The sequence below is a fragment of the Carcharodon carcharias genome, chromosome 1 (genome assembly GCF_017639515.1).
Source record: "Carcharodon carcharias isolate sCarCar2 chromosome 1, sCarCar2.pri, whole genome shotgun sequence".
Taxonomy (NCBI): domain Eukaryota; kingdom Metazoa; phylum Chordata; class Chondrichthyes; order Lamniformes; family Lamnidae; genus Carcharodon; species Carcharodon carcharias.
The window spans coordinates 223,130,608-223,157,882 of NC_054467.1; the positions used below are offsets into that span (position 1 = coordinate 223,130,608).

General features: G+C 43.9%; 1 protein-coding gene across 2 annotated transcripts in view; it reads left to right on the forward strand.

The window, feature by feature from the left end:
• The window catches only part of dym (dymeclin), a 553,915-nt gene that overhangs the window by 404,917 nt on the left and 121,723 nt on the right, over positions 1-27,275 (forward strand). For both annotated transcript variants that reach the window (XM_041192773.1, XM_041192774.1), the window contains exon 15: positions 21,885-22,067. In XM_041192773.1, coding sequence (XP_041048707.1) covers positions 21,885-22,067 — 183 coding nt within the window. The remainder of the gene's footprint in view (positions 1-21,884; positions 22,068-27,275) is intronic.

Consider the following 27,275-nt stretch of genomic DNA (forward strand, 5'->3'; position numbering starts at 1 on the left):
AACCTGACCTTGTCTTCATCCAATATCCCCACTATTGTAGCATCCAGTGGGTCAGTAGAGGGTATGCTGGCTCATTTTCCCTATCCCTACACAACAGCCCCTCTACCTGAGCCCTGTGATGTTGTTTCATCCAAATGCTTCAGATCAACTAACTCGGATCACCCTGGAATTTTCCTTGTCTGTAGGGTTCAGTATTATACTATAGAGGACACAGAATTATTACAAGTATTTCAAACAATCAGTTCTTGGTAAGTGAACCTGGTTATGTCATCAACGTTAACTTGCATTTGTATAGTAGCTTTAATATAATAAAACAACTCACAGGCGTGTTATCGAACAAGAGTATGTCACGAGATATTAGGACAGTGCCTAAAGAGGTCAGAAGAGGTAGGCTTTAGAGAGCTTTTTCAAGGAGGAGAGAGAAGTTTAAGGAGATAATACTATCATTCTATGATTCTCTATTAATTCTGGAGCTTAGAGCCTGGGCAGCTGAAGGGACTGCTGCTACTGATTATGGGGGAGGTGGATGGATCTCACACATTAATTCATATCCTCGATTGCAGCATGCTTTTATTTACTGTTGAGCACTTTGGGCGGTTGCCTCTGTTGCACCTCTATTGGTGGTGGCTCCCCACTCTAATAATTAAAATAAACCTCTCCCCAGGATTTGGGGAGGGGGAAATGCAATTAAGTCAGAGGTTGGGTATTCTGCCCCACCATATTCCAGTGCCATGCTTGATACCCATGGGATTTTGGGCACTTACTGTTCAGCTGACACATGCAAAATGATTGCTTTGATGAATTATTAGAGGGACACATCATTGACTGTTAGTTCCCACAGAGTAGTGGTGCATGGGGATGGATTTTTAAGGAACATTTAAAGAAATAATTAAGGTAAAGAATGATAGTTAATAAGTAATATAAACATAACCTGAAGACTGAGACTGAACTTAATTTTTGACTAACAACAATCATTTTAAGAAAATTATATTATATTGTTCCATTAACAAATAATGCAAATATAGCTGAGTTGGCTATGTGAATTGATCAATATTAATGAGAACTTCAACTCAGAGAAGGCTGTTAAAACATTGTGATGTCAATATTGATGGATTATATCACCGCATTACTTGCAAAAGAATAGTATTATTTAAAAGCATAAACTTCTCTGTTTATTTCCTTTTTTTAGCTCCAAGCTATGCATCAATGACAAGTAAAATAAGGGCTATGGTAATTTAGTGGTAATGGTACTGGATGAGCAGCCCAGAGGTCCTGAGGTGAAATTCAGTTCAATCATTAATTTCCAACAATCAACAGTCAGTTGGAGCACGCAACCAATTACCCTCAGCATGTCAATGCACAGGCCACGTGAGGAGCACCAGAATGTTTTTTGCAAATGTTTCAATTTTTAGCAGCTCAGAAGTTGCCTTATGTCCTCTCATTGCAGCATGCCAGCCATAATTCTGTACAGCTCCCTAACAAAAGCTGGGGAGTCTGTTTTCAGCCTGCAAATGACACCAAAGCTGGAAAGATTGTCAGTTTCAACGGTATGGGGAATCTGTGATAAGAACTTAAGAACTAGGAGCAGGAGTAGGCAATTCAGCCCCTCAAGCCTGCCCCGCCATTCATTACGATCATGGCTGATCTCATTTCGGCCTCAACTCCAATTTCCCGCCCTCTCCCCATAACCGTTCAACCCATTATTAATTAAAAATCTGTCTATCTCCTCCTTAAATTTATTCAGTGTCCCGGCATCCACTGCACTCTGAGGTAGTGAATTCAACAGATTCACCACCCTTTGAGAAAAGTAATTCCTCCTCATCTCTGATTTAAATCTACCACCCCTTAGCCTAAAACTATGGCATTCTCATTCTAGAATGCCCCAGAAGGGGAAACCTGCTCCACGTCAACTTTGTGTATTCTCTTTAGCATCTTATATACCTCAATTAGATCTCCTCTCATCCTCCTAAATTCTAGCGAGTGTAGGCCTAAACTGCTCAATCTCTCCTCATAAGACAAGTCCCGCATCTCTGGAATCAATCTAGTGAACCTCCTCTGAACCGCCTTCAGTGCAACTACATCCTCAAGTAAGGGGACCAGAACTGTGCACAGTACTCCAGGTGCGGTTTTCTTCCATAATTTACCATTACTCTTTTTATTATTTTTTTAATAACCCTTTGTTGATTTTTAAAAGTTTCCCAATCTTCCAGCCTGCCACTGACGTTTGCAATTTGGTATGCCTTAGTTTTTGCCTTTAAGTTATCTTTAACTTCCTTGCTTAGCCATGGATGCTTTTTTCCCCTCTTACCATCTTTCTTCCTCATTGGGATATATTTTACTTGGGAGGAATTGAAAATCTCCTTAAATATCTGCCACTGTTCATCAGCTGTCCTACCTTGTAGTCTTCCTGCCCCAGTCCACTAGGACCAAATCTGCCCTCATGCCTATGTAGTTACCTTTGTTTAACTCCAGAACACTAGTGTGGCACTCAAGTTGCTCGCTCTCAAACTGAACTTGAAATTCTAGCATGCTATGATCACTCTTCCCTAGAGGATCCTTTACTATGATATCATTAATTAATCCCATCTCATTACACAAAACCAAATCCAGAATAGCCTGCTCCCTGGTTGGTTCCACAACACATTGCTCCAAGAAACAATCTCTAATACACTCTATGAACTCTCCTTCAAGGCTACCCTTCCCAGTTTGATTAGTACAGTCTATATGTATATTAAAATCACCCATGATTATTGCCGTGCCTTTCTTACATGCTCCCAGTATTTCCAGGTTTATACTGTGCCCTACTGCTAAACTACTGTTTGGGGACCTATAGATTACTCCCATCAGGGACTTCTTTCCCTTGCTATTTCTTATTTCTACCCAGACTGACTCTACATCTTGCTCTCCAGTGCCTATATCATTCCTCACTATAGCACTGATCTCTCCCTTTACTAACAAAACTGCACCACCTCCTTTCCTGCCTATCCTTCCCAAACACTGAGTACCCTTGGATATTCAACTTCCAAACTTGTTCTCCCTGTAACCATGTCTCAGTAATCGCCACCAAATCATACCTCTTTATCTCTATTTGCGCTGTTAACTCATTAGTTTTATTCCGAATGCTACATGCATTCAGATACAAAGCCTTTAAGTTTGCCCTATTGTCAATTTTCCCTCTTCTTATATGATTCTTTGGTGCAATATGGCGTTCACACAATCTGTCCCTTCCTTTCACTTTTTGATAGCAATCAGCCTCATCACTAACTTGCATTCTTACCCTGTCCTTAAACTTTGATTTTTTTATATTTCCATGCAACTTAACCCTCCCCACCACTATTTTGTTTAAAACCCTGTCTACGACCCTAGTTATGCAATTCGCTAGGACACTGGTCCCAGCATGATTCAAGTGGAGCCCATCCAAACAGAATAGCTCCCTCTTATCCCAGTACAGGTGCCAATGTCCCATGAATTCGAACCCACTTCTCCCACACCAATCTTTGAGCCATGCATTTACCTCTTTAATCTTATCGACCCTGTGCCAATTAGCTCATGACTCAGGTAGTAATCCAGAGATTATTACCTGTTTGGTTCTGCTTTTTAATTTAGCCCCTAGCTGCTTGTATTCCCTCAGCAGAACTTCTTTCCTCCTTCTGCCTATAATGTTGGTACCTACGTGGACCATGACAACTGGATCTTTCCCTTCCAACCCCAGGTTCCTCTATAGCCCAGATGAGATATCCTTAACCCTGGCACCAGGTAGGCAACACAGCCTTCGGGACTCTCAATCCTGGCTACTGAGAACAGTATCTATTCCCCTAACTATACTATCCCCGATTACAACTACATTTCTCTTTTCTCCTCCCACTTGAATAGCTCCCTGTACCACGGTGCTATGGTCAGTTTGCTCTTCCTCCCTGCAGTCCCCGCTCTCATCCACACAGGGAGCAAGAATCTCGAAGCTGTTGGATAAGGGCAAAGGCTGAGGCTCCTGCAGTGCTACATCCTGGATCCCTCTACCTGTCTCACTCATAGTCACATCCTCCTGTCCCTGACCACTTGCCGAATTTAAGGCAGTTAATCTAAGGGGTGTGACTGTCTCCTGAAACACAGAGTCCAGGTAACTCTCCCCTGATGTGTTGCAGTGTCCAAAGCTCAGACTCCAGCTCATCAACTCTGAGCCGGAGTTCCTCGAACAACCAACATTTGCTACAAATGTGGTCACTAGGAACCACAATGGGGTCCACCAGCTCCCACATCATGCAGCTACAACACATCGCCTGGCCTTGCATCTCTATTTTATTTAATTAGTTTTTAAATTTGTTTTTAAATTTCTACTGGTCTTTATTTATAAATCTGTAAACTATTTCTCCTATTTACCTTTAATCTGAAAGCAATTGGAAAGTGTTAGGCCTCCGATCCTGGGCCCCAGTAGTCACCCTTAATCTGAAATCAACTTAGAATAGGTAGTTCAAACTAGCAGTTACTTACCAACCAATTAACTTAACGGTTTTCCTATGATGTCATTTTTTTTCACTCGGCAACGGTGACTGCAGAGGACACTCCTCTTGCTCTCCTCTACCTGCTGCTGACTGCCTGTCCCAGGGTCGTCCTCTCGCACTCTCCTCTAGGTGCTGTTGGCTGCCTGTCCCAGGGTCGTCCTCTTGCACTCTCCTCTAGCTGCTGCTCGCTGCCTGTCCCAGGGTCCTCCTCTCGCACTCTCCTCTAGCTGCTGCTGACTGCCTGTCCCAGGGTCGTCCTCTTGCACTCTCCTCTAGGTGCTGCTGGCTGCCTGTCCCAGAGTCCTTCTTTCGCACTCTCCTCTAGCTACTGCTGACTGCCTGTCCCAGAGTCCTCCTCTCGCACTCTCCTCCTGCTGGGCAGAAGTCTTACCCTTTTTCCAGGTATGCCCCAATCTGTAAGTTTAGGGCACTGAATCCAACTCTGCATGTTTAGTGGGCAATTCATTGAGTTTTGGCAGCAGCGTGGAAAACCACATAAAAATTAGGCCAATCTGGTACCTTTTAGTGGTGATACTGGTAGTACAAGCAGCGTATAAAAGTAACTTAAGTCAGGGAATAGCCCACAGATATCCTTTCTGATTTTCCAGTTCATATCAGTGCTGTTGCCTCTTGCTCCTTGCCCAAAGTGCTATAGCAAAGATCAGGAACTCAATAAACTTTTGATTGGATGCTTTCTCCCACTAGTTCATTTGATGCAGGAGTTTAGAATTGTTATGGTAGTGACATCCTAAACACCTGCATCATAAATAGATTGATGATGTTAAGCATCATAAATTCTTAGCCCCACGTTATTCCCTATACCCTAGGCTTTACTCCATCATTACATTTTAAGAATGTACTGAGTTCCGAGCACAATGCTAGTCTAAAACCCACCAAAATTGTTAATGGTAGGTTATCTTTGGTAATACCATTCAGCACAGTTTCTGTCTATTTTCAATTCTAGGCTGAAATCTGCGCTCTCTGCTGCAAGGTTCATAAAGGGCAGCTTTGGAGTCCTGAAAACCCTATGAATTAAACATAAGCAGAGTGGCAGTATGCTCAGTTGTGTCACTCATTTTAGAATCATCATATATCATTATAGAACCAGTAGGAAATCTGGTTTGAACTCAAATTCAGATATTATTTTTGACAGACCTGATGCATTTGCATGGCTCTACAATAGATATGAATCAAATCCAGGTTCCCTTTGGAAAAATAAAAGAATTGGAAAATGGAACAGAAGGCAATCCTTCAGGAAATGAGAAAGATGTTAACATTTGCATTAAGGTTGCACAAATATCAGGTTAAATTGTTTTGGTGATCCTGGTTTCACAATAGTCAACAAGAAGCATACACAAATGAACTGAAGTCGGTGAACTGTATTGACTTTTAACATAGATGCATTTTGTAAATGTTTATTGCACCTTCCATAATGAAGAACCACAAATTCCTGGGATTGTGGGGGTTTATCTAAAAGCTCTAGATTTCATCTGGAGTGAATACCATTTATTAAGGTCTTGGTGTGTTTGTGATTTAAGTTGACCCGGAATTCAGAAACCATGTTGACATTGCAGCATTATATTCCAAAGTAGACAGCTTCAGATTCCACTTAAATGGTTTCATGAACCAAGTGTTTGTTTAATAAACCTTGATGAAGAATGATGATAACTTGGCTCCCATTCAGTTTCCATATCAGGGTGTCTAACTGCCTCTCAAGTGCTTTGTCAGAGTTTCTGTTAAAGAAAGAATATATTTCCAATGCAGCTGTGTGGGGTCATAAGATTTGTTTGTGGCAGCTGCTCTATAACTAGTCCATTTTTGCAGTATTAATTTGTAGCACCAGACTTGGTGACAAATAACCACAATGTGATGACATACTGAACATGAAATTGCTGCTGTAATTTGTATTGTTGTGATTTCATTTCCTACCACAAAAGCCTGAGGATTCTGTACAGACTGTGACTCTGAGGAAATGAGGCAGCAGTAGCAGCCTGAGGAGACAGTCTGATGTCTTAAAGGCTGGAACACGATACAGTCTACTCCAATTAAAATCATTCACTATAGAAGATGTTTTAATGTATATTTTGCTTTAAGTTGCATAACCATAATCACAAGCTAAATCCAATATGACCCTTTACAATCTGTTCCTGTAAATGTATATTTCCATTAAGCTCAGGGCATAATGACAATTGACAAGTTGCAAACACCTGGCACCCTGATCAGATTAGCTGGCTCTTTCTCAAAAGATTAGTTTGACTTCACTCACCTGTTTTAGTTTCATGCAAATCTCAGCACTCCTTAGACCTTATACTACTTTATAGCACAAGAGTGTGACAGTGCGGGAAATAAAATTAGTTTTTCTTTCCATTTTTCTCCCACCCTTTCTAACCCTTGCTGGGGTACAGATCTGTGGATTTCAGCAGTCCTCTTATGTAGACCATAAGTCTGACAGACTTTGCAATCTCACACACCGTCACAGTTTTTGTTCCAGCCTAAATTCTAATAAGGATCACACGGACATAGGGACTCGAAATGTTAACTGTATCCCTCTCCGCAGATGCTGTCAGACCTGCTGAGTTTTTCCAGCTATTTTTGCTTTTGTTCCAATAAGCATTGTTGATTATCATTCAGGAAAAAGAGCATTGCTTGATTTCCTTTCTCTAAAGGGTGTTTGGCCAATTGTACTACCCTTACTTTCATCTCAACTAATATGTGGTCATATGAAAATGATGAACTAGAAAAGGCTAGCAGATCCATCAGACCTGATCTACACATTCATGACGACTGAGGCAATGCAACTATTCATTCATGAGATGTGAGCATCGCTGGCTAGGCCAGCATTTATTGCCTATCCCTAGTTGCCCTTGAGAAAGTGGCGGTGAGCTGCCTTCTTGAACCGCTGCAGTCCATGTGGTGTAGGTACACCCAGAATGCTGTTAGGAAGGAAGTTCCAGGACTTTGACCCAGTGACAGTGAAGAAACGGCGATATATTTCCAAGTCAGGATGGTGAATGACTTGGATGGGAAGTTCCAGGTGGTGGTGTTCCCATGTATCTGCTGCCTTTGTCCTTTTAGATGGTGGTAGTCATGGATTTGGAAGGTGCTGCCTAAGGAGCCTTGGTGGCAGTGCTTCTTGTAGATAGTGCACACTGCTGCTACTGTGCATCGGTGGTGCAGAGGGTGAATGTTTGTGGATGTGGTGCCAATCAAGTGGGCTGCTTTGTCCTGGACGGTGTCAAGCTTCTTGAGTGTTGTTGGAGCTGCACTTATCCAGGCAAGTGGGGAGTATTACATCACACTGCTGACTTGTGCCTTGTAGATGATGGACAGGCTTTGGGGGATCAGGAGGTAAGTTACTCATTGCAAGATTCCTAGCCTCTGACCTGCTTTTGTAGCCACAGTATTTATATGGCTAGTCCAGTTCAGTTTCTGGTCAACATTAACCCCCAGGATGTTGATAGTGGTAGATTCAGTAATGGTAATACCATTGAACATCAAGGGGTGATGGTTAGATTCTCTTTTGTTGGAAATGGTCATTGCCTGGCACTTGTGTGGTGTGAATGTTACTTGCCACTTGTCAGCTCAAGCCAGGATGTTGTCCAGGTCTTGCTGCTTTTGGACAGGGAGTGCTTCAGTATCTGATGAGTCATGAATGGTGCTGAACATCGTGCAATCATCAGCAAACATCCCCACTTCTGACCTTATGATGGAAGGAAGGTCATTGGTGACGCAGCTGAAGATGTTTGGGCCAAGGACACTACCCTGAGATTGAGATGATTAACTTCCAACAATCACAACCATCTTCCTTTGTGCTAGGTATGACTCCAACCAGTACAGAGTTTTACCCCAATTCCCGTCAACTCCAGTTTTGTTGTGGCTCCTTGATGCTGCTCTTGATCAAGTGTGACCTTGCTATCAAGGGCAGTCACTCTCACCACACCTCTTGGGTTCAGCTCTTTTGTCCATGTTTGAACTACGACTGTAATGAGGTCAGGGGATGAGTGGCTCTGGTGGAACCCAAACTGAGCATCAGTGAGCAGGCTCTTTCTGAGTAAGTGCCACTTAATACCACTGTTGACGACCCCTAAACCACCTTGCTGATGACAGATAGGACAGTAATTGGTTGGGTTGAATTTGTCTAAATGGTGCCTCACTAATGCCTCAGCCACACCACGACGACCGAGCTGGCAGATTCCTAAAGGAGATAGCTGCTAGGCAGGGTTTGTGGCAGGTGGTGAGGGAACCAACAAGAGGGAAAAACCTACTTGACCTCATTTTCATCAACCTTCAGTCACAGATGCATCTGTCAGTGACTGTACCGGTAGGAGTGACCCTCGCACAGTCCTTATGGAGACGAAGTCCTGTCTTGAGGATACCCTCCATCATATTGTGTGGCACTACCACTGTGCTAAGTGGGATAGATTTCAAACAGATCTAACAACTCAAAACTGAACATCCATGAGGTGCTGTGGGCCATCAGCAGCAGCAGAATTGTATTCAACCACAATCTGTAACCACATTTCCTGACATATCCCCCACTCTACCATTGCCATCAAGCCAAGAGACCAATAAAGAGTGCAGGATGGCATGCCAGGAGCAGCATCAGGCATACCTAAAAATTAGGTGTCAACCCGATGAAGCTACAACACAGGACTACTTGCATGCCAAACAGCATAAGCAGCATGCGATAGACAAAGCCAAGCAATCCCACAACCAACAGATCAGATCTAAGCTCTGTATTCCTGCCACATCCAGTCGTGAATGGTGGTGGACAATTAAACAACTCACTGGAGGAGGAATCTCCATAAATATCCTCTTCCTCAATGATGGGGAAGCCCAGCACATCAGTGCCAGAGATAAAGCTGAAGCATTTCCAACAATATTTAGCGGGAAGTCCCGAGGGGATGATCCATCTTGGGCTCCTCTGGAGGCCCCCAGCATCACAGATGCCCAGCCTTCAGCCAGTTCGATTCACTCCACGTGATATCAAGAAATGGCTAAAAACACAGGATACTGCAAAGGCTATGGGCCCTAACAATATTCCGGCAATAGTACTGAAGACTTGTACTCCAGAACTTGCCACTTTGCTAACCAAACTGTTCCAGTACAGCTACAATACTGGCATCCGCCTGGCAATGTGGAAAATTGCCCGTGTGTGCCCGATACACAAAAAGCAGGACAAATCCAACCCTGCCAATTAGAATCCCATCAGTCTACTCTCGATCATCAGTAAGTGATGGAAGGGGTCATCAGCAATGCTATCAAATGGCACCTGCTCACTGACGCTCACATTGGATTCTGAAAGGATCACTCAGCCCCTGACCTGGGAATTCTTTGGTGAGTATCTCACCTCCTGACTTCTCAAAGCCTGTCCATCATCTACAAGGCAAAAGTCAGGAGTGTGATGGAATACTGTCCACATGCCTGGATGAGTGCAACTCCATTAACACTTAGGAAGCTCGACACCATCCAGGGCAAAGCAGCCTGTTTGATTGGCACCCCATCCACCATCTCCAACATCCACTCCATCCTCCACCGATGCACAGTGGCATCAGTGTGTACCATCTATAAGAAGCACCGGAGCATCTCACCAAGGCTTCTTTGACAGCACCTTCTAAACCAATGTCTTCTACCCCCTAGAAGGATAAGGGCAACAGATGCATGGGAACTCCACCATGTTCCCCTCCAAGCACACCATCCTGACTTGGAACTATATCACCGTTCCTTCACTGTCACTGGGTCAAAATCGTGGCCCTCCCTCCCAGACAGCACTGTGGGTGCACCTACACCACATGAACTGCGGCGGTTCAAGAAGGCGGCCCACCATCACCTTCGCAACAGCAATTAGGGATGGACAATAAAAATGCTGGCCCAGCCAGTGACACCCACATCCTGTAAAATAAAAAAAACTTCTCTATGATGGACATTGAAATCCCCCATGCAGAGTACATTCTGTGCCCTTGCCACCCTCAGTGCTTCTTCCAAGTGGTGTCCAACAAGGAGGAGTACTGATTCACCAGCTGAGATGGTGGTGTGGCAGTAATCAGCAGGAGTTACCCTTGACTACGTATGATCTTATGCCATGAGACTTCATGTGGTCCGGAGTCAATATTAAGGGCTCCCAGGAGAACTCCCTCCTGACTGTATACCACTGTGCCACCACCTCTGGTGGGTCTGTCCTGCTGGTGGGACAGGATATACCCAGGGATGGTGATGGTGGTGTCTGGGACATTGCCTGTAAGGTATGATTGTGAGAGTAATTGTCAGACATTTAAACTCAAAGCTGAGTTTATTTGTTTAATTATTTCTTTTTTTTATAATATTCCGTCTTAGTGGTATCCTTCCTTGGCCTTTCAGCTTGGTTCCTCAAGTTTTATTATTGCACTGCCCAGTGTGGAATTGAATCTCTCAGACCAGATCTGTATGGTTAAACAGTCTGCCATCACTCATTGTCTGGACTTGCACTTGAAGAATGACTACTTGGGCGAGGTACTAAAGAGTAGTTGGCATCTGTAGAACTATATTGCAGCATGAATCAGCAGCTCTGTGAAACAAGCAGAGAAAATGGGGAGGGGAAAACTGAAGTGTCAGAGCCACTTCGGGATGACAACTTGCCTTTGATCTTTTTGCCTTTGTCCTCTAATTTCCCACCTCTTCCCCGCCACCCCCACCCCCCAACCCCTGGCCTCTTCTGTCCACGTGACCTGCACTCAATTGGCAAATTAATACCAGGTTGCCATTGTGCTTTCTGGTGAGAGGTTGCTCAAATAAGCCAAAACAGGTCTCCTTGACCACCCACCTCATATAGAGTAAATTAGCATGTGGAGCTGCATCTAAACTGGTTATTCCACTGAGTTATTTCATGTCTTAATCATTTTCCTGTCTTTCTATGCCAAAGTAGAGTATCATGATTGTGTAATCTACAGTGTTAAGTTATTTGCAAAGTTCTTAGAAAGAAGGCTGAATACATTTTGAGCTGTAGCCACGTATTTAATTTCAAACAAAATTTGGAATTATACTTTCAGGGAAATGCTCCAGATTCCAGGCAGTAGTTGATTCATTGAAGTACTTTGAGGTCAAGTAAAGTCTAAATGCTCTCCGGAGCTAAGAGGTAAGGTTAAAGGAGGGTGTGGGCCATGATCCCAATAACTCCAAAAAAAATTTATATTATTTGGCTATAGTTTTGGAATAATAGTATATCCGTAATTTACTGGTGCGATATATATCTCAAAAAGCATAGAATACATCTGTCATTGATTAAAATATACCTTAGAAACTACAGGGCATACGCCTATTGTAAGTATAACTGGCTTTACATTTAATGTTCCAGGAATTGCTGTGAGGCATTTGTGTAAATACTTGTGGTTTGAGAGCCTGTCTGGGTGTGTAGTATAGCTGTATAATAAACAAAATTAAATCAGCAAGCATTTTTATGCAGTTTGGAGTACCCCAGTTATTTCTGTATTTTCTACCTTACGAATATATAGTTTTAGGCAAGAAGTAAAAAGATGACACACAGACAGGCAGTGGAAAGTGCAGTCAAACCCTAGGAGTGAAATCTTTAGTCATGAGTCAGCTGCATACCTGAGGTGAGGGCTGGTGCCAGAAATTTAAACACAGTCAAAAGGAGTAAGCTGCTTCCAAAACGCAGGTTGCATGGGGGGCAGTCTGTTCATGTTTTTAAATTCATGTTTTCTGCTCAGTTATTGCAGATGTGGCTGATCAGTTAATGATCTTCAGTTATTTAGGCAACTGAGTTGCATCTTCTGGTAATTAAGAGATGTGCACTATCAAAAGTAGGTCAATAGTAAGTGCTCTGTGCATGACTTTGAACTTCAATTTTGCTATGAAGCAAGCACTGAAAATGTGATTTCTACCTGCTTAGCTGTGAAAATATAACTAATATTAGCAATCATTAATTGGCATTAAATAGTGTTTTCTGTTTCACATTCTCTCCTTCAACATTCACTATGTTCTCCTCTTTCTTTTCTGAATCTTATAAAATGGTTACAGGTTGAGGAACTCGGCAATCTCAATATTTTTCAAGAAAATTCTTTCACATACTACTGGTAAAAGCAAAAGTACCAGTTTAGCATAACATTGGCACATAGGCTGGCAGTGATGGGAGACTTACTCCTGAACTGCCAAGTTCAGAAAGCATCTGAAAGCCCATTTTCTGTCTGCATGCACTCACTCAACAGTTGACAGGATCTCCAAATACAAGTGCAGAAGCAAACTTTTACCTGGTCTATTTTATAGATGAGGCCTTTACTGTACTGCGTCATATTGTAGGAAGTGAGGCCTACCATCGAAACAAAATGGACTGTTCCATCTTGTCTTCTGATCCAATTTTCCACAAGATAAATTGTCGGGAATTTGTCTAGAATGACAAAGGCCCGTAACTTCCACGCTCCCCAGCGTCAGATTTGGGAGGTACCCCAAAGATGCGCCGGGGAATCCCTCTGGAAAGTTCCCAGGTAAGGATTTGCATGGCAATTGCCCAGAAGTGCTAACTTCCTCTGGACAATTGCACTGCGCTGGAAACCATCCAAAAGTGCAATTTAAATTGCAAACTTCGGATGGTTCTGTTGGGGTTATACCAATAATTACCCAGAAAAAGTTAGAAAAATTAAAACCTCTTCTAACTTCTGAGTAACTATTGTAAAGACCCAGACCAACCCCACAGGACTCTCCCACACCTCTGACCCCGACTCCTCCTACCCCCCACCCACCCTAACCTCGGACCCCCTCCTCCTGGATCTTGGACCCACTTCAGACCGCCCCCCCCCAACCACCCCACCCAACCCTACACCTGGACCACGGAATTCCCCATGACCCCCTCAACTCCCAGACCACCCCAGGATAACACCCCTCCCCCACACCCCCTTCACCCCACCAGCTAACATGGTGCGATTTGTAACCCATTTCCCCATAGCATTATCCTGGGCCTTTGAATTACTAGTCCAGTGACATTACCACTGCACCACCATCTCCCCTATACCACTATGATGCCATCTTTCTTATGGTATGGTAAGAAGGAGGCAGGAGACCTTGTGGTGCAGTGGGCCATGTCCCTGCCTCTCAGCAAGTTGGCTGGAAAGCTTGTGTGGATCAGTTTGACACCAATAGCGTGGGGTTTGATCCCTGTTCTGGCTTGGGTAGATTCGGCACCTGTTTTACCCATGGTGGAGGCTGTGGCGCTGTAGATCACACCTGCTTTCGGGCAGAGAACTCAATGAAAGAAAAGACAAGGGAGGCAGCATTGATTTATTATAGGAAGGTTGTACAAATTTATTGGATTTCTTCAGGAATATTATTGACAATGGAAATTCTGCGAATGTGATATATTTAGATACTGTGCAACATAAACAATAGCTAATAGGGCAAGAAAGCACGGCATTGACCATTTTTCTGTGAGCGAGATCTGAATGTTGCAGAGAAATTTGAACATGGGATGCATGATGGACAACCTGATATTGTTCTCACTTCATATTCATACACATATACTTAAGCATAATATATGGAGATCAGGAGCAGGAACCTGACTGACTTTAACCCTAACCCTTCCTTTGCTTGGGGTCAAGCCCTCTGCGCTTAAACCCATCCTGCCAACACACCAGTTTTGCTTCATCACACACTTGAAACTTATGGTTGTCATGCTGATGCCAATTACCATGACTCCCTCTGTGCTATTGTATCCCTAACCCTTCCGTTTTGCAGCATTCATTGCTTGCTCATCCCATCTTCTCTGTTCTACTGATTCCAACATGGCATGCCAGCCCACATCCTACATCTGTATGTCCTCAGCTCATCTTACCATGCTAATGCTATGACACTCCAATACTCTCCTATCCCACACCTCAAGTCACCATGTGTGCAGTGTCAAAGCTTTCAATGTAGGTAAGTGCACTATAAGACTAAACAGTGCTTTCAAAACTGATATGATAGTTATTCAACAAAGATGAGAAGTAAAGCTTGTAGGAGTGTGCAAGCACAATAGTAAAGAGGAAGGGAAATGCTGGCTTAGGAATGATAGGCCCAGTATACAGTATATCCAACACCCCCATCTCATCAACAAGAGATGGAGGGTGAGAGAAAGAAGAATCAAAATTAGGAGAAAAGAGGCTGGGAAATAAGCTAAGGTTGGGCAACAGCAACAGTTATTTTGATGTGGTTATGGAGAATTTTTTAAAAGATTTGCTGGTCAGGGATTTTGGTGAGGTCTGGGAGAATTTTTAAGGTATTTTTAAAAGTTTCACTTTCGGTACAGACAAAAAGCTTTTAATATTTAAAAGTTCTGTCTTCAAGTAGAGTTAAAAAATTTGACCTCAGGTGGACAGCAAAGGCAAAGCAGGTGGATAACTAGAACTAGGGGGAGACGTAGTGGTATTGTCAGTGGACTAGCAATCCAGAGACCCAGGGTAATGCTCTGGAGACCTGAGTTCGAATCCCGCCACGCCAGATGGTGGAATTTGAATTCAACAAAAAAATCTGGAAGTAAAATTCCAATCGATTGTTGTAAAAACCTATCTGGTTCACTAATGTCCTTTAGGGAAGGAAATCTGTTGTTCTTACCTAGCCTGGCCTACAGGTGACTCCAGACCCACAGCAATGTGGTTGACTCTTAAATGCTTAAATGACCTAGCAAGCCTCTCAGTTGTAACAAACTGCTACAAAGACACAAACAAGGAATGAAACCGGATGGACTACCCGGCATTGACCTAGGCACCGGAAACGACAGTGGCAGCCGCAGCCCTGTCGATCCTGCAAAGTCCTCCTTACTAACATCTGGGGGCTAGTGTCAAAATTGGGAGAGCTGTCTCATAGACTAGTCAAGCAACAGCCCAGCATAGTCATTCTCATGGAATCATACCTGACAGATAATGTCCCAGACTCTTCCATCACCATCTCTGGGTACATCCTGTCCCACCTGCAACACAGACCCAGCAGAGGTGGCGACACAGTGGTATACAGTCGGGAGGGAGTTGTCTGGGAATCGTCAACATGAACTCCAGATCCCATGAAGTCTCATGGCATCAGGTCAAACATGGGCAAGGAAACCTCCTGCTGATTACCATGTACCACCCTCCCTCAGCTGATGAATCGTGCTCCTCCATGTTGAACATCACTTGGAGGAAGCACTGAGGGTGGCAAGGGCGTAGAATGTTCTCTGAGTGTGGGACTTCAATGTCCATTACTAAGAGTGGCTGGTAGCACCACTACTGACCGAGCTGGCTGAGTCCTCAATGACGTAGCTGCTAGACTGGGCCTGCAGCAGGTGGTGAGGGAATCAACAAGAGGGAAAAACATACTTGACCTCATCCTCACCAGCCTGCCTGCTGCTGATGTATCTGTCCATGACAGTTTCGGTAGGAGTGACCACCGCACAGTCATTGTGGAGACGAAGTCCTGTCTTTACATTGAGGATGCCCTCCGTCATGTTGTGTGGCACTACAACCCATGCTAAACGGGATAGATTTCGAACAGATCTAGCAACTGAAGACTGGACATCCATGAGGCGCTGTGGGCCATCAGCAGCAGCAACAGAATTGCATTCAAACACAATCTGTAACCTCATGGCCCGGCATATCCCCCACTCTACCATTACCATCAAGCCAGGGGATCAACCCTGGTTCGATGAAGGGTGCAGGAGGGCATGCCAGGAGTAGCACCAGGCACACCTAAAGATGAGGTGTCAACCTGGTGAAGCTGTAAAACAGGTCTACTTGCATGCCAAACAACATAAGCAGCAAGTGAGACAGGGTTTAGCGATCCCACAACCAACGGATCAGATCAAAGCTCTGCAGTCCTGCCAAATCCAGTTGTGAATGGTGGTGGACAATTAAACAACTCACCGGAGGAGGAGGCTCCATAAATATCCCCATCCTCAATAATGGAGGAGCCCAGCACAGCAGTGCAAAAGATGAGGCTGAAGCAATCACAACAATCTTTAGCCAGAAGTGCCGATTGGATGATCCATCTCGGCCTCCTCCGGAGGTCCCCAGCATCACAGATGCCAGTCTTCAGCCAATTCGATTCACTCCATGTGATATAAAGAATCGGCTGAAGGCACTGGATACTGCAAAGGCTATGGGCCCTGACAACATTCGGGCAATAGTACTGAAGACTTGTGCTCTAGAATTTGCCACACCCCTAGCCAAGCTGTCCCATTACAGCTACAACATTGGCGTCTACCCGGCTATGTGGAAAATTGCCCAGCTATGTCCTGTACACAAAAAACAAGACAAATCCAACCCGGGCATGAGTCTATTTTCAACCATCAGTAAAGTAATGGAAGGGGTCATCAGCAATCGTGCTATCAAACGGCACTTGCTTAGCAATAACCTGCTCACTGATGCCCAGATTAGGTTCTGCCAGGGCCACTCAGCTCCTGACCTCATTACAGCCTTTGTTCAAACATGGACAAAAGAGCTGAACTCCCAAGGTGAGGTGAGAGTGACTGCCCTTGACCATCAAGGCAGCATTTGACTGAGTGTGGCATCAAGGAGCCCTAGCAAAACTGGAGTCAATGGGAATCAGTGGGAAAACTGTCCATTGGAGTCATATGAAGCAAGAAGGAAAATGGTTGTGGCTGTTGGAGGCCAGTCATCTCAGCTCCAGGACATCACTGCAGGGTTCCTCAAGCTGGGGTCCTAGGCCCAGCCATCTTCAGCTGCTTCATCAATGGCCTTCCTTCCATCATAAGGTCAGAAGTGGAATGTTCGCTGATGATTGCACAATGTTCAGCACCATTCACCACTCCTCAGATACTGAAGCAGTCCATGTCCAAATGCAGCAAGACCTGGACAATATCCAGGCTTGGGCTGACAAGTGGCAAAGAACATTTGCGCCACACAAGTGTCTGACAATGACCATCTCCAAGAAGAGAGAATCCAACCATTGCCCCTTGATGTTCAATGGCATTACCATCACTGAATCCCTCACAGTTAACATCCTGGGGGTTACCATTGTCCAGAAACTGAATTGGATTAGCCATTCAAATACGGTGGTTGCAAGAGCAGGTCAGAGGCTAGGAATCGTGCGACGAGTAACTCATCTCCTGACTCCCCAAAGCCTGTCCACCATCTACAAGGCACAAGTCAGGAGTGATGGAATACTCCCCACTTGCTGGATGAGTACAGCTCCTACAACACCACAGAAGCTGGACACCGTCCAGGACAAAGCAGCCTGCTTGATTGGCACCCCATCCACAAACATTCACCCCCTCCACCACTGACGCACAGTAACAGCAGTGTGTACCATCTACAAGATGCACTGCAAGAATTCAACAAGGCTCCTTAGACACCAGCTTCCAAACCCACGACCGCTACCACCTAAATGGACAAGGACAGCAGACAGATGGGAACACTGCGACCTGGAAGTTCCCCTCCAAGTCACTCACCATCCTGACTTGGAAATATATCGCCGTTCCTTCACTGTCGCTGGGTCAAAATTCTGGAACTCCCTTCCTAACAGCACTTTGGGTGTACCTACACCACATGGACTGCATCGATTCAAGAATTCACGTTGATTGCTAAAGTTTACTTGTGATACTGTCTGGGTTTGCAATTTCTTTCATTTTTTTTTGAAGTTTGCAAATGACAGGGAATCCTGTAAAATGGGTACAAGTTAGGCTGTTGAATGTGGGATGTGGCAAAAAGGCTGACAAATGTATGGGGTGCCGTTATCGTTTGACACTTGGCTGATTTTGTCATTTCATAAATCTTTTATTACTTGAGTCAGTGGGTGTAGGGTTGGAGGAAATTATAGAGATAAGGTGTGGCAAGAGGCCATAAACAGATTTAAAAGCTACAAAATTCCTTGCCAGTTCTACCAGATTCCCACTGTAATTTTTGCTGGAAACCAACAGAACCCACAAGGAAGTGAGAGAGAGCTGATAATACTGGATCTGTTTAGAGTTTTTGGTTGGGTTTTGCCTCTTACAAGACAAGTAACCAGCCCTGGTAAACCTGAGAAAAGGACTTCTCAAGCTGAAAATTTCCTAATTTGGCCTTAGATGGGGATTTGGCATAATAATGGAGGCTAATACATTTAAGAAAGCTGAAGCACACTTTCAGCGGCACAGATAAGCCCTACCTAGCTTATATCCCTGAAGTGGACATTTCTTTTAAAATAAAAGCAGAAATTGCTGGGAAAAATCAGCAGGTCTTGCAGCATCTATGGAGAGAGAAACAGTGCTAATGTTCTGAAACATATGGACTCAAAACATTAACTCTGTTGAGCAGTCCTGGGCAGGGGGAGCGGGGGTAGGTGGGGGAAGGGTTTCACTGGTAAATCTCCTCATGTCAGCCATAACTCAGTTGGTAGCCCTATAACCTCAGCCACAACCCAGAAGGAAAAAACAGCTCAGACCAGTACTAGTTGAAAGGTCAATCATAAGTTCACGGTGAGGGGCAGGAGGTTTAGGGGGGATGTGAGGAAAAACTTTTTTACCCAGAGGATGGTGACGGTCTGGAATGCACTGCCTGGGAGGGTGGTGGAGGCGGGTTGCCTCACATCCTTTAAAAAGTACCTAGATGAGCACTTGGCACGTCATAACATTCAAGGCTATGGGCCAAGTACTGGTAAACGGGATTAGGTAGGTAGGTCAGGTGTTTCTCACGTGTCGGTGCAGACTCGATGAGCCGAAGGGCCTCTTCTGCACTGTGGTTCTGTGAATCTTATTTCCCAGTTTTTATTGGTGTTCCATTTTAAGGTATACAAGATCAGTTTGGACCACTGATCATATTTCCCGGTTTTTACTGTTTTTTCGTTCTGGGAAGGTTGTAGGTTCAAGTCCCACTCCAGGACTTGAGCACAAAAAACCTGGGCTGACACTTCAGTGCAGTACAGAAGCAGTGCTACACTTTTGGAAATGCTGTCTTTCAGCTGAGGTATTAAAACAAGGTCCCGTCTACCCTTACAGTTGGACATAAAAGATCCCACAATAGGGGAGATGGTGGCATAGTGGTAATATCACTGGGCTAATAATCCAGTGGCCTAGATTAATGTTCTGAGGACGCGGTTCAAATCTCACCACGGCAGCTGATGGAATTTGAATTCAGATAATAAAATCTGGAATAATAATGCTAGTCTCAGCAATGGTGACTACAAAGCTATCATTCGTTGTTGAAAAAACCGACCTGGTTCACTAATGTCCTTACCTGGTCTTGCTTACATGTGACTCCAAACCCACAGCAATGTTGATGACTCTTAACTGCCCTCTGAAATGGCCGAGCAAGCTACTCAGTTCAAGGAAAGTTAGAGGTGAGCAACAAATGCTGGCCTTGCCAGCAAAGGCCACATTCCAAGAAATAACAAAAAACTATTTCAAAGAAAAGCAAGGGAGTTTTCCTCTGTGTCCTAGACAATGTTTTTCCCCTCAATCAGTGTCTCAAAAAACAGATTAACTGGTCATTATCAGATCTCTGTGGGAGCTTGCCATACGCAAATTGACTGCCACATTTCCTCCATTAAAATAGTGATTATACTTCAAAAGTGCTTCATTGGTTATAAAGCGATCTGAGTCATCCAGTGGTCATGAGAGGCGCTATATAAATTCAAGTTTTTTTTTCTTTTATGATTGGGCACCCATTCAAGATTTTGGTTTTCCTCAGATATTGAAGCAATCCATGTCCAAATGCAGCAAGACCTGGACAATATCCAGGCTTGGGCTGACATGTGGCAAGTTACATTCGTCTTACTCAAGTGCCAGGCAATGAACATCTCCAACAAGAAAGTTACTAACCATCACACCATGACATTCAGTGGCATTACCATCACTGAACGCCCCGCTATCAACATCCTGGGGGTTACCATTGACCAAAAACTGAACTGGACTAGCCATATAAATACTATGGCTACAAGAGCAGGTCAGAGGCTGGGAATCCTAGAGCAAGTAACTCACCTCCTGACTCCCTAAAACCTGCCAACCATCTACAAGGCAAAAGTCAGGAGTGTGATGGAATACTCCACACTTGCCTGGATAAGTGCAGCTCCAACAACACTGAAGAAACTTGACGCCATCCAGGACGAAGTAGCCCGCTTGATTGGCATCCCAGCCACAAACATTCACTTCCTCCACCACTGATGCACAGTGGCAGCAGTGTGTACGATTTTCAAGATGTACTGCAGGAACTCACCAAGACTCCGTAGGTTCCAAACCCATGACTGCTACCATCTAGAAGGACAAAGGCAGCAGATACATGAAAACACCTGGAAGTTCCCCTCCAAGCCACTCATCATCCTGACTTGGAAATGTATTTTATTTTGTTTCATTCATGAGATGTGGGCCTAGCTGGCTAAGCCAGCATTTGTTGCCCATCCCTAATTGCCCTTGAGAAACTGAGTGGTTTGTTAAACCATTTCAGAGGGCATTTAAGAGTCAACCACATTGCTATGGATGTGGAATCACATGTTGGACAGACCAGGAAAGAATGACCTATTTCCTTCCCTAAAGGATTTTAGTGAACAAGATGGGTTTTTACAACAATCAGTAATGGTGCCATGGTCATCATTGGACTTTTAATTCCAGACCTTTTTATTGAATTCAAATTACACCATTTGCCATGACCCCCAGAGCATTGCCCTGGGCCTCTGGATTGCCAGTCCAGTGAAAATACCACTATGATACTGCCTCCCCTCGCTGTTCCTTCACTGTCGCTGGGTCAAAATCCTGCAATCCTTCCCTAACAGCACTGTGGGTGTACCTACACCACATGGACTACAGTGGTTCAAGAAGGCAGCTCACCAGGTTCAGATGCAATTAGGGACGAGTAATAAATGCTGGCTTAGCCAGCGACACTCACATCCCATGAATGAATTTTAAAAATGTGGCCATAGTGGCACCCAAAACTAACGGTCCCATGCAAATGAGGTGCTCTCCCCAACCCATAATGTCCAACTGAGGTCAATGTTGAAGGGCACCACTGGCTTCACAGTTGCAAGGATCACAGCCCTTTTAAATCTGGACTCTTGTCGAAATGTGCAAGGACATTGGAACCTTCTGTTATGGTCTTTAAGCAATAGATTTTTTTAAACTATTATTTTACTCACTAAAAGTTTGCAAAGGAAATGAGTCAAGGTTCCCATACCTGGTCACTATCCAGTGACTCCTTGTGGAAAGTACAAGTTTGTGCACATTGTGGGAGGACTGGGTCAAGCTTAACAGCGATGCTTTTCATGATTGAAACGTTTTTACCAAAACAGCCTGTCACCTTTTTCAGATACTTTTTGACCAAATGTACATTTTCAGAGCTTTGTTTTAATTTCAACTTTCCAGCATGAATTATTATCATTTCACAGATAGTGATATCTATGCATCATTATTCATTGTGTCTTAGAGTAGTGAACCAGAACTTATTCTTTGTGCTTTCTCTTCCATAGGCTCAAGACCTCAATGTAATCGAAGAGGTGATCCGAATGATGCTGGAGATCATAAATTCCTGCCTTTCCACTTCTCTTCACCACAACCCCAATCTAGTGTATGCACTTCTATACAAACGAGATCTCTTTGAGCAGTTCCGCACGCACCCTTCCTTCCAGGACGTGATGCAGAATCTTGACATGGTAAGGAGTGAAATTGACAAACGTTCTATTCATTGAAGCTTGCCTAAATTTCAAATGCATTGCTTCAGCTGGGTTGCGGATATCTGGGCTTTGACTCCTTTTTTAATTTTGTTACATCACGCATTGGCTGCTGTTGAATGTACTATACAACAACAATTGTAGCACATCTTGTAAAGGAAATGGAACTGTTGATACTGGGTTAGATTGCTCAAGAATAACCTTGTAGTTGGCCTTGTAGTAACAGTTTAAAATAGTATTTACTTCTGTATATTCTTTCTTAAGAAGTTATTTTTTTAAATCAGTGTTGTAAGTAGAATAGGAATAGTTGAATACATCCTACAGGCACACAGTATTACGGGTAATAGGATGGAAGTCACAGCTATCATACCAGGTTTAATGACTCATTCACAATTTCATCCCCTCCTTTCCACCAGGAGTTATAGAGTAAATGCAGCCTGAATTGATAAAACCCGACCTGAAATTGGAGCAAGGAGTAGTGAGACTTTCTGGATGAGGTATTCTCAGTCGGCTGGAGTCAATTTGGGCTCTGATGTCTAATTTATGCTCCACCATTTTAGCATTTGTGTGGAGCCCCAAAATAAATTTCATATAAAGTGATAAACTTGTAATATAAATGCACAATAAATAGGATTTTATATTTAATCACCACTATAAAACCCTTTCCAGTTTTAATTAGGAATCTGAAAAAATGGCAGTCTCTTTTAAAAAAAACAAAATTATAAACTGGAAATGCAGTTTTTGAAGTCTAAATCAGTGTGCCGAGTTATGTTTACTTGCATATTTTCTGAAGTGTTGGTAAGCTGGTGGAAGACATTTACTTTGTCACACCCCCAAGCCTTTGGTGGTGCCCCTTGCAGGCACTAAAACAATTAAGATTAGTGAGGAGCAGCTCTAATCATCTGACACCCAGCTATCAGCAATATAGTCGAACCCACTGAACTTCCTACAGCTTCTCACTTGGATCTCAACAGGGTTAACACATACTGTATTTGTATCTTTACAAAGACCTCATATGAAACTAATGCTTATTGTTAAAAGCTACAACCATTCCCACATGACTTTTGTAAGTATTTTACTGTAGTTTTAAGCAAGTTGTTTTATTTGTTCCTGGGATGTAGGCATCACTGGCTGGGCCAGCATTGATTGCCCATCCCTAATTGCCCTTGAGAAGGTGATAGCGAGCAGCCTTCTTGAAGTGCTGCAGCCCATCTAGTGTAGGTATACCCACAGGGCTTTTAGGGAGGGAGTTCCAAGATTTTGACCCAGTGACAATGAAGGAATGGCAATATATTTCTAAGTCAGGATGGTGGGTGGCTTGGAGGGGAACTTCGAGCTGGTAGTGTTCCCATGTGTCTGCTGCCCTGTCCTTCTAAATGGTAGTGGTCGGGGTTTGGAAGGTGCTGTCTAAGGAGCCTTGGTGAGTTCTTGCAGTGCATTTTGTAGATGGTACACGCTGCTGCCACTGCGTGTCGTTGGTGGAGGGAGTGAATGTTTGTGGATAGGTGCCAATCAAAATGGGCTTTGTCCTGGATGGTGTCAAGCTTCTTTAGTGTTGTTGGAGCTGCATTCATCCAGGCAAGTGGAGAGTATTCCATCACATTCCCAATCTGTGCCTTATAGATGGTGGACAGGCTTTGGGGAGTCAGGAGGTGAGTTACTCATTGCAGGATTCCTAGCCTCTGACCTACATTTGTAATTACAACATTTATACTGCTAGTCCTGTTTTGTTTCTGATCAGCGGTACCCCCAGGATGTTGATAGCGGGGGGAACCAGCAATGGTAATATTGTTGAATGTCATAGTGTGATGGTTAGATTCTCTCTTGTTGGAGCTGGTCATTGCCTGACACGTGTGTGGCGCGACTGTTACTTTCCACTTGTCAGCCCAAGCTTGGATAATGTCCAAGTCTTGCTGCATTTGGATATGGACTGCTTCAGTATCTCAGGAGTCGCAAATGATGCTGAACATTGTGCAATCATCAGTGAACATACCCACTTCTGACCTTATGTTGGATGGTAGGCCATTGATGAAGCAGGTGATGATGGTTAGGCCTAGGACACTATCCTAAGGAACCCCTGCAGTGACGTCCTGGAGCTGAGATGACTGACCTCCAACAGCCAGAACCATAATCTTTTGTGCTAGAATTGACTCTAACCAGTGAAGAGTTTTTCTCCCGATTCCCATTGACTCCGGTTTTGCTAGGGCTCCTTGATGCGACGCTTGGTTAAATGTTGCCTTGATGTCAAGGGCAGTCACTCTGACCTCACCTCTGGAATTCAGCTCTTTTGTCCGTGTTTGGATCAAGGCTGTTAAGAGTTCAGGAGCTGAGTGGCCCTGGTGGAACCCAAAGTGAGTGTCAGTGAGCAGGTTATTGCTAAGCAAGTAGTGCAGCTTAGAACCATAGAACACTACAGCACAGAAAACAGGCCATTTGGCCCTTCTAGTCTGTGCCGAAATATTATTCCACTAGTCCCATTGACCTGCACCTAGTCCATAACCCTCCAGACCTCTCCCATCCAAGTATCTGTCTAATTTATTCTTAAAACTTAAAAGTGAGCCTGCATTTACCACATCAGATGGTAGCTCGTTCCACATTCTCACCACTCTCTGAGTGAAGATGTTCCCCCTAAACCTTTCCCCTTTCACCCTAAAGCCATGCCCTCTCATATTTATTTCTCCTAATCTAAGTGGAAAGAGCCTACTCGCATTTACTCTGTCTATACCCCTCATAATTTTGTAAACTTCTATCATATCTCCCCTCATTCTTCTATGCTCCAAGGAATAAAGTCCTAACCTGTTTAATCTTTCCCTGTAACTCAACTCCTTAACACCCGGCAACATCCCAGTAAATCTTCTCTGCACTCTCTCAATCTTACTGATATCCTTCCTGTAGTTAGGCGACCAGAACTGCACACAATACTGCAAAGTAGGCCTCACCAATGTCTTATACAACCTCACCAGAACATCTCAACTCCTATACTCAATACTTTGATTTATGAAGGCCAGTATGCCAAAAGCTTTCTTTACAACCTTGTCTACCTGTGACGCCACTTTCATGGAACTATGTATCTGAACTCCCAGATCCCTTTGTCCCTCCGCACTCCTCAGTGCCCTATCATTTACTGTGTATGTCCTACCTTGGTTTGACCTTCCAAAATGTAACACCTCACACTTTTCTGCATTAAATTCCATCTGCCATTTTCTGGCCCATTTTTCCAGTTGGTCTAGATCTCTCTGCAAGCTTTGAAAGTCTTCCTCGCTGTCCACAACGCCTCCAATCTTAGTGTCATCAGCAAACTTGCTGATCCAATTCACCACATTATCATCCAAATCATTGATATAGACAACAAACAACAATGGTCCCAGCACAGATCCCTGAGGCACACCACTAGTCACAGGCCTCCAGTCTGAGAAGCAATCATCCACTACCACTCTCTGTCTTCTCCCACACAGCCAATTTTGAATCCAGTTTACAACCTCTCCATGGATACCAAGTGTCTGAACCTTCTGAACTAACCTCCCATGTGGGACCTTGTCAAAGGCCTTACTAAAGTCCATGTAGACAACATCCACAGCCTTTCCTTCATCTACTTTCTTGGTAACCACCTCGAAAAACTACAAGGTTCGTTAAGCACACACAAAGCCATGCTGACTATCCTTAATCAGCCCTTGGCTGTCCAAATAATTATATATCCGATCTCACAGAACACCTTCCAATAATTTACCTACTACTGACGTCAGGCTCACTGGCCTATAATTACCTGGTTTACTTTTGGAGCCTTTTTTAAACGACGGAACAACATGAGCTACCCTCCAATCCTCCAGCACTTCACCCGTGGCTAAGGACATTTTAAATATTTCTGCCAGGGCCCCTGCAATTTCTACACTAGTCTCCCTCAAGGTCTGAGGGAACATCATGTCAGGCCCGGGGGATTTATCTACCTTTATTCGCTGTAAGGCAGCAAGCACCTCCTCCTCTTTAATCTCTATGTGTTCCATGAAACTACTGCTTGTTTCCCTTCCTTCCTTATACACTATGCCAGTTTCCTGAGCAAATACTGATGCAAAAAAACTGTTTAAGATCTCCCCCATCTCGTGAGGCTCCACCCATAGACGACCACTCTGATCTTCAAGGGGACCAATTGTGTCCCTTACTATCCTTTTACTCTTAATATACTTGTAGAAACCCTTCGGGTTTACTTTCACATTATCTGCCAAAGCAACCCCATGTCTTTTTGCCTTTCTGATTTCCTTTTTTAGTATTTTCTTACATTTTCTATACTCTACAAGTACCTTATTTGCTTCTTGTTGCCTATACCTGCTATACACCTCTCTCTTCTTAACCAGATCGCCAATATCCCTTGAAAACCAAGGTTCCCTATGCCTGTTAACTTTGCCTTTAATCCTGACAGGAACATGCAAACTCTGCACTCTCAAAATTTCACCTTTGAATGCCTTCCACTTTCTGAACACATCCTTGCCAGAAAACAACTTATGCCAATCCACTCTTCCTAGATCCTTTCTCATTTCCACAAAATTGGCCTTTCTCCAATTTAGAATCTCAACTCGAGGACCAGACCTATCCTTATCCATAATTAGCTTAAAACTAATGACATTGTGGTCACTGGACCAAAAATGTTCGCCTACACATACTTCTGTCACCTGACCTGTCTGGTTCCCTAATAGGAGATCAAGTATTGCATCCTCTCTCGTTGGTACCTCTATATATTGATTTAGAAAACTTTCCTGAACACATTTGACAAACTCCAAGCCATCCAGCCCTTTTACAGTATGGGAATCCCAGTCAATATGTGGAAAGTTAAAATCTCTTACTATCACAACTTTCTGTTTCTTACATTGATCTGCTTTCTCTCTACAGATTTGTCCCTCTAATTCTCTCTGACTGTTGGGCAGTCTATAATACAATCCTATTATTGTGGTCACACCTTTCCCATTCCTCAGCTCCACCCATATGGCCTCTGTAGAAGAGCCCTCCGGGCTGTCCTGCTTACGCACAGCTGTGATATTTTCCCTGACTAGTAATGCCACTCCACCCCCTTTCATCCCTCCCCCTCTATCACATCTGAAACAACGGAACTCCGGAACATTGAGCTGCCCCACCTGCAACCAAGCCTCACTAATAGTAATAATGTCGTGCCAATCCACGCCCTAAGCTCATCTGCCTTTC